Here is a 7,500-nt window from a genome sequence, read left to right as displayed (position 1 = left end):
GATATAAATGAAAGTATTAGTAATGTTTGTGAAGATTAAGTCCCTATTAGTCTAGCCATTCCTAAGAAATTACAAACATCCCTGTATACACCAAAAACGTTCCTAACCAAGGAGCTTTGCCCCCAGACGGTAATCCAATCACTTTGGACATACTCTCTGTGCAGCATTTGTTATGACCCATTTTCTTCATATTTTATGTAATTTTTTGCCTACGCATATATTATTACTGAGAGCAGTTTTTCTCTTTCATTATTATAGTGCCATTACATGTGGTATTGTTTTCAGAATACCTTCCCATAACTAATTGCAATGGATTCCTCTCACTCCCTACTATCCTGATATATCAAAACTATGGGGGGAGGGCATGAAAGATACCAAGGAAATTACGGGGTAAGATATGAATAGAACACAGTAAATACACAACTATAGTAATAACACACACTAAACGAGTAACTGCAAAGTACAATACAGGAGCCTGCCCACCCTGCAACCACCCCCAGCTGGAAGACAAAGAATCCACCTCATAATGCCGGGTACTGCTACATGCGTTGCAACACATGGAAAGTTCTGCTACATGTAGTGGACTCCCAGGCCAAACAGCAAGACAGTTGGGAGAAGTCACTAGAGTCAGTGACACAGAGGGATTTCTGATGACATCATTGAGGGGTTAATTTATCCTGTAATTCCCCTGGTACCTTTCATGCCCTCCTCTGCTATCAGGGCTAAGAATGTAGCTGGTTGAAACTTTACTTGTACCAATATTTTTAACACATACCTTGACTGTGGAGGTCGAATTATAGAAAGTGCGACATTAAAAAATCTGGCTGTGTGAGGGTGTTGTGGACTTTGTCTCTGAGGGTGATATGCAATGGATATTTTCATAATTTCATGGTAAACATGAGACTGTAGCAGCTGTACCTGTGATGTATATGGCTATTTCTTATGCTCTACAAGATGGTGGTGTCTATTTCCCTCTATCTCTGTGCATTATTCTCGGTAACATTAACCGGTCAATATGTAAAAAAGGGTAGTGGGTTACCTTCAAAACAATTTTGATATTTTTCTGCATGAAATCCACTGCTTTCAACAATTCTAGGCATTGTTCCTTATGGAAATGAATTGTTGAGGAGATATGATCATCATCTTCAGCGACAATCTTGATTTGATAGTCCCGATAGCAGGGGAGGGCATGAAATATATCAGGGAAACTATGAGGTAAAACAAGACCCCCATGATTGTTAAAAACGTCCTAACCCAACATCCAACCTAACCTAACACCGTGGTATATATTACCTAGCCAGGGGGCTCTGCCCTCTGGACCCCCATGGTAGTACATGCGTCTAGAATTCACCCTCGCAATGTAAACAGGATGAGCGCCTTAGCCAAAATTGGTGGATATTCACTTTTCTTTAACATATAGCACCCTTGGGAAGCATTTGCACACATATTGCCATAGAAGAACTGTCTTGGTTTGTACTGTTCTATCATTTTAAGCAGGTTTTATTACCCACCTCTGCCACTACCTTATACTACATATTGTCCCATTAACCTAAATGTATACCAAAGTATTACCCATATTTATCCCATTCACCCACTACAAGGAACTTTTTTTCTTAGGAACCATTGATTTATATTTACTCCGGCATTACCCTGCTATAATCCAGACCCTCTAAAACTCTCAGTATCCTCTCTTTATTCTAAATGGTTCCCGCTGAAGCAAGACACTACTGCTTTTATTTATAAAATTACCTTTAACTTTTGCCAACCCATTTCATGGTCATTCTTGTCTGCATATGAAAACAATTCAAACTGTAAAAATGTCCTTACCACTTCAAAAACTGTACTAAAATGTTGTCTAGGATTCGAACTGAACACTTCATCAAAAATCTAAGACTGCCATTAAGTTTCAGTGTTTTAACTTATAAGAGCGCGTTAAAGTGCGTCAGCGAGGCCTGCGTCGCGACCAACGCCGAATCCACACGTCACTCGACGCTCTTGTTTGGATGACAACGGACTTACTCTTTAAAAATAGAGATGTCTTGTAACAAGTCGCAAAACGTCAAGGTTTCCCAAACATTAAGTATTTTCACGAGAACATTAGAATAAGAGAAAAGCAATATCAAGAACTATCTAAGGCTAAACATAATTACAGTGAATATAAAAAATCACAATTACATTACAAACACTTTGGTAAAGTCATAAAACAGTCAAGAAGAATACATTAAGAAAGTAATAATGGAAATAAAAAAATAACTGTTTTTATCATGACTGACTCCTTTCGTTCAGTTTTCGATTAAAAACTGAATATACAGCATAAAAACATGTAAGCGTTCGTAGTCCATTGGGCAGCACAGCACGTCAGCGTAAACATCCCCGGCCGCCGTGACACCTGTACAACAGCTTGGGAACGGAAGAATTTCACCATGTTGCAATTACACTTTCTAGATGACTTGAGACGCATGAACATACGTCAGGTAATCTCATCAAAGCTAAGGGTCTAAAAAGAGAGGGGAAAATCTGTAGTTTCAAACAGCAGATGGAAAATGGATTGGCCGCGGCAGCTTGTCAGACCTGATTGTCAAGCCTAACGGTGCTTGCTGAGGGATAGTCTCGGAAGTTCTAGTCTTTGATCCAGCAGAAGTGCCTAGTTCTTTTTCTTTTTCTTTTTTTCTTTTTTTTTACAATTCCACACACATTTTGTAATGATCCCCAACATATATTTTTTTTGTCCCAAATTCAGAAAGTGATTCTTACCAAATCTGGATATCACTAATTACAAGGATTTGACTTCCATGATAAGTATTTGATGTATGCAGCCCAGACATCATATTTTAGTCAGTAGTAATAAACTATAGGTATCATGTAGGCACTGATTAAGGGCAAATTACACTTGCACTTTTGCTGTCATTTTCATATATCTCATGCTTCAATTGCTTAATTAAAATGCCATATGCACAATGATAAGTTATTCTTTAATGACCAACATAACTTTTATGGCATGATTAAAATTTTGTGTAATGGAAATGGAATTGGTTTCCTTTTTTTTAGATTTTAGTTTGGTTAATTTTACCAAGAGCAATGTAGAGACAGAGGGAAATGGACACTGCCATCATACAGAGCATAAAAAGTAGAGTAACAAGCAATACCAGAGAGGTAGTAAGCTCTAGGCTTATATTTATTGCAAAATATTGAAAATATCTACTGTATATCATCACTCACCCTCACACAGTTCTTCATGTCAATTTTCTGTAAGTTGGCAAGTGCTAAGAAAGGGAGGGTATAGAGGGGGCTTGGCCGTGTTAGGGAATAAATAGAAAGTAAGAAAGGTTAGGCTTGGATTTTGGGTTCACTGATACCTTGGTTTTGAGACTTCATTTCTGGAGTGTTTTGCTCTCTATAACAAATACCTTTAATTTTTTTTTAATTTTTTTTTTTTACTTACCCTGTGAAAAATAACTTTAACCCAATGCTGACAGGTGAAAAAAAATCCCTGAAATTTTTAAACTCTGGAGATTTCTGGCAATAGCCAGACACTGGGTGCGGGAGTTCACTACGTCAAGCTCAATGTCCCGCTCCAAGTCCTCTGGCGTGTCACCACACATATAGGCTTACCCTGCGGACCAAGCATTTTATTATGACGCTGATACACGTGGCCTGTTAGTATTGGGTTAAACATGCCTCATTTTTACCTAACATTAACTCCTTGGTGACGGGTGATGAAATTTTTTTAAAAACTCTACGCTCTGGCGATCAATGGCAACATGCTGACTTTGAGCGCTGGAGTTCGTTACATCAAGCCGAATCACTGGCCCGTAGCTCTCTGGCGCACTGCCGTGGCATACAGCCGCACGCCACAGATCGAGCTGTATGTTATGACGCCTCACGGTGTGACCTGTTGGGATGGGTTTAAAAGAAAAATAACTAACGAGCATTCTTCACCCACACCTCAAGAGTTTTTAGTGAATAGATACATTTTATTGCAATTAGTAGAAAAAAGAAAATTGTCAAGTGGATGAAAACTGCCTTAGATGAAATTTATAATGAAAATGATAAGGAAAGTAAATATCGAGTGACGTAGCCCTGGGACCGGATTTACTAAACTTCGTCTCTTGTAACATTTACGGGAAGTATCAACGATTTCTCAACTATTGACATTACTACCCATTTTCAAACACTGAACAAGAGCGTAGGGGTCTTGTAACCGTTAAGTCCGTATTTATTATTGCCAGGTATCATCCTATTAGACCAGTTCAAACAACCAAACAACGTTAGCTTGGAAAAAAATCATCCAATTACAGAGCATTAACCACTGAACTGAGGCAGCACTAATGAGAATTAACAGTTTGTTTATGAAAATTTCACTAAAAATGGGATTAAATAGTATTTCCAAAACAATGTTCAGTTCAATAAGGTAAATATTGTTTTTTCTAGTTAGAATTAGGTACAGTGGGTCACTTTCACCAGTAAATGCCTTCATTAATCTTCACCACTCTTATCAATAAACTCATAAATTCTGATATTTATATATATCTATTGCTATGTCTATCTATCTGTTTATCTATCTGTCTATATATATACATAATAAAATCATAATTTATATGCATACATAAAAAATACATAAATATATATAAACAAACACACACACACACACACACACACACACACACACACACACACACACACACACACACACACACACACACACACACACACACACACACACACACACACAGTGTGTCTATCTCTTTCTCTCTCTCTCTTAATCAGTACTTTTATCTCATTTGTAGTAAAAAAAAAAATCAAAACATCACTCAAAAGCATTTCATTATAATTTCATAAAGAAATTATGATACACTACAACAAATTTGTTAAAATTACTTTTTCTCTTTATTCATCAGTAAGTTAATGTCTTGCTTCCATAATAATTTTATATTAGGGTATTAAGGGTTGTGCCTTTATATTGATAACCTCTGTTTTTTTAATATTTACTATAATTTGTTGTTCTAGAGAAAAATAGTCCTACTAATGGAAGTTACACATTTTCATTAAAAATTCGTTCCTGGTGATGTGTCAGAACTTCTTTAATTCATGATAAACTAAACTTGCTGAGTGATTTATATTAAGAGTTTACATGGCTTCCATGCATCGGCAAATGCCATCCTTGTTTACATTAGCCATATTGTACTTTCTGTTACTTTTGCCTCCTAAATGTGATGCTCATACACATTGGGCACACACATTCATAAAGTCCATTGATTAAACTGCATGACACAGTCTTTACTTTTGATTGGCCCATTGATTTAAAGATGATTTTCATTGGTAATTACTAATAAATGAATTAAACACTTAATGGGAATAGCTTTTCCCTAAATAAAGTATATCAGCCCTAACCTTCTGAGCATTATGGTGTGATAGTAACAATACTTTTTTACCTAATGGAAAAGTAGCACAGCTTTTGGAATGCTGTATGCCCTATGGCAATACTATATTGGGAGTAGTATACTGGAGTATAGAGGGTGTTTGTAAACACATACGTGATGGCTGGGATGCAGGAAAAGATTGTTTCATAGATAATTGTTTACAAGATAACTACAACTATTAGAGACAATCCGCAACTTGAGTCAGCAATCTGGGGGATCCTGTGGGGAATTGAGATTTTTTTTGGGGGGGAGATGTGGACAATTTTGCTTACTACAGGTATTTTATAAAGGAAAAGAAATTATATAAAAAAAACAAAAACCCAGAAATTTCATGTAGTAAACAGAGTACAAAATTGAAAAATCTGAGTCTGGGTTTGGCCATGGAAGCTTTGACACAGCATTGCATGAATGACACTAAAATGACACCCAGAAATCTCTGTGTCACACATTCAGGTGACTTCTGGCAACCATCCAACCATTTGACCTGGGTGTCCTCCACATGTAGCAGAACTTCCCGCTCGAACTCACTCTAGCACATCATGATGCCTATAGCTGTACCTGTCATGATGAGTTGGTTTTTCATGATGGCTGTAAGCATGCCTGGCTGTAAGAGCTTAACTATTAATCAATATGGTCAAAATGAAGCTGGTTGGGAAGAACAAACCTCTGGTATATCTCTGCAACTGGAATATGGTTATTGTATTTCTAGAATTTAGCGTTATCCCTGAGATTGTAACAATTTTAGTGTGAGATAGTTTTCACAAGAATGTTAGGAAAGAAATAAACAACAAATGCTCATATGATGGAGAACAGGAATAAACATTTGTTAAATACTTATTTTGGCATAATATTATATAAATCAAAATCAATTAATTAAAGTGTGATGCATATCTAAGAGATTCACAGTGATTGGCTGTAGCATGAGCTAAGATAGTTTATTGAGTTACCATGTAGCTAACTTGTTCTGCAAGGCGAGGAAGGCTAGCTTAGTCTCCTTGTGGCATTTGTTGCAAAATATTTTCTTTATTTCTGATAGTATTCTTTGCCTCGTCAGATTTCATATATCATCGAATATATATTTTTTATTTTTAAATTTTTATTATATCTTTGATAAAGCCCTTAGATTTTCCCTATCTTAGCACAGTTATGTAAATATATACTGTTTCAAGTAGTAAGTAAAAAGTTTATTTCCTCAATAATAACTAGTACTTCTTCACCAGTATCAATTATTTATGATACACCTTGAGATAAATGCCCTAGCAATACTGACAAAACAATATTGTTAATTAATAGCTAGGGCAATACTGATACCAATACAAAAGTATTGATGAATATACATTGTTAATACATGTATCACAATACTGCCCACCTCTGCCTGGCATTCCCTGTCAGTATGGATCAGAATAATATGATTAATTATAATTTGATGAATAGCTACACATATCCTGTAGGAATACATTATTAACCCAATGCTGCTGGGGAAAATGAACAAAAAATGGGGAAAATGCTGTGCCTATTTTCTATATTTTTTGTGAAATGTCTGTCCATAGAAGGCTGTGCTAGTGCTTAGCCACAAAGGAGTCAATTAGTAGACCTTGTAACCTTACGTGATTTGAATTGACGGAAAAAACATAATTTTTACTAGTGCTATGAATATCAATGGTGTTATTTTTATCATAAACATTATAATTATTATAGTGTTTTTAACATTAGTAACAGCAAAATAAGATAACGTAATATATTTTGTAAATCAAAGAAAAGAGTGAACGGGCGAGACAAGCAGTACTCGTAACTGGCTCATTGGTGACTTAGTACAAGTGTAGCCATCTATGTGTAAAAACAATCAAACAAGTACTCACAGTGGGCATAGTACGTACCTACACGTCATTCCCATCGGGAAGGGGTTAAAGGGGGTAATGTGGACTGGGACCATGATAGCTCAGGAGGATGGCAGCTTACTTGTGGCAGAGGCAGTATGAATGAAGGTCAGGCTGTGCACAGATAGAGGGGAGAAGATCATCAACTAATACATCTGCCATCTCATCTTCATTTTCAACCAGGTTTTTTGTGATGCAATCAG

General features: G+C 36.5%; 2 protein-coding genes across 2 annotated transcripts in view; one reads left to right on the top strand and one right to left on the bottom strand.

The window, feature by feature from the left end:
• The window catches only part of LOC125042449, a 3,076-nt gene extending 1,257 nt beyond the window's left edge, over positions 1–1,819 (bottom strand). Inside the window, exon 1 of the mRNA XM_047638082.1 lies at positions 1,040–1,819. Coding sequence (XP_047494038.1) covers positions 1,040–1,100 — 61 coding nt within the window. The 5' untranslated portion in view covers positions 1,101–1,819. The remainder of the gene's footprint in view (positions 1–1,039) is intronic.
• A 522-nt stretch (positions 1,820–2,341) lies between these two features.
• The window catches only part of LOC125042760 (signal peptidase complex catalytic subunit SEC11A-like), a 15,403-nt gene continuing 10,244 nt past the window's right edge, over positions 2,342–7,500 (top strand). Inside the window, exon 1 of the mRNA XM_047638620.1 lies at positions 2,342–2,474. Coding sequence (XP_047494576.1) covers positions 2,424–2,474 — 51 coding nt within the window. The 5' untranslated portion in view covers positions 2,342–2,423. The remainder of the gene's footprint in view (positions 2,475–7,500) is intronic.

The sequence above is a fragment of the Penaeus chinensis genome, chromosome 32, assembly GCF_019202785.1.
Source record: "Penaeus chinensis breed Huanghai No. 1 chromosome 32, ASM1920278v2, whole genome shotgun sequence".
Taxonomy (NCBI): Eukaryota; Metazoa; Arthropoda; class Malacostraca; order Decapoda; family Penaeidae; genus Penaeus; species Penaeus chinensis.
This window is presented reverse-complemented; position numbering and strand designations above follow the sequence as displayed.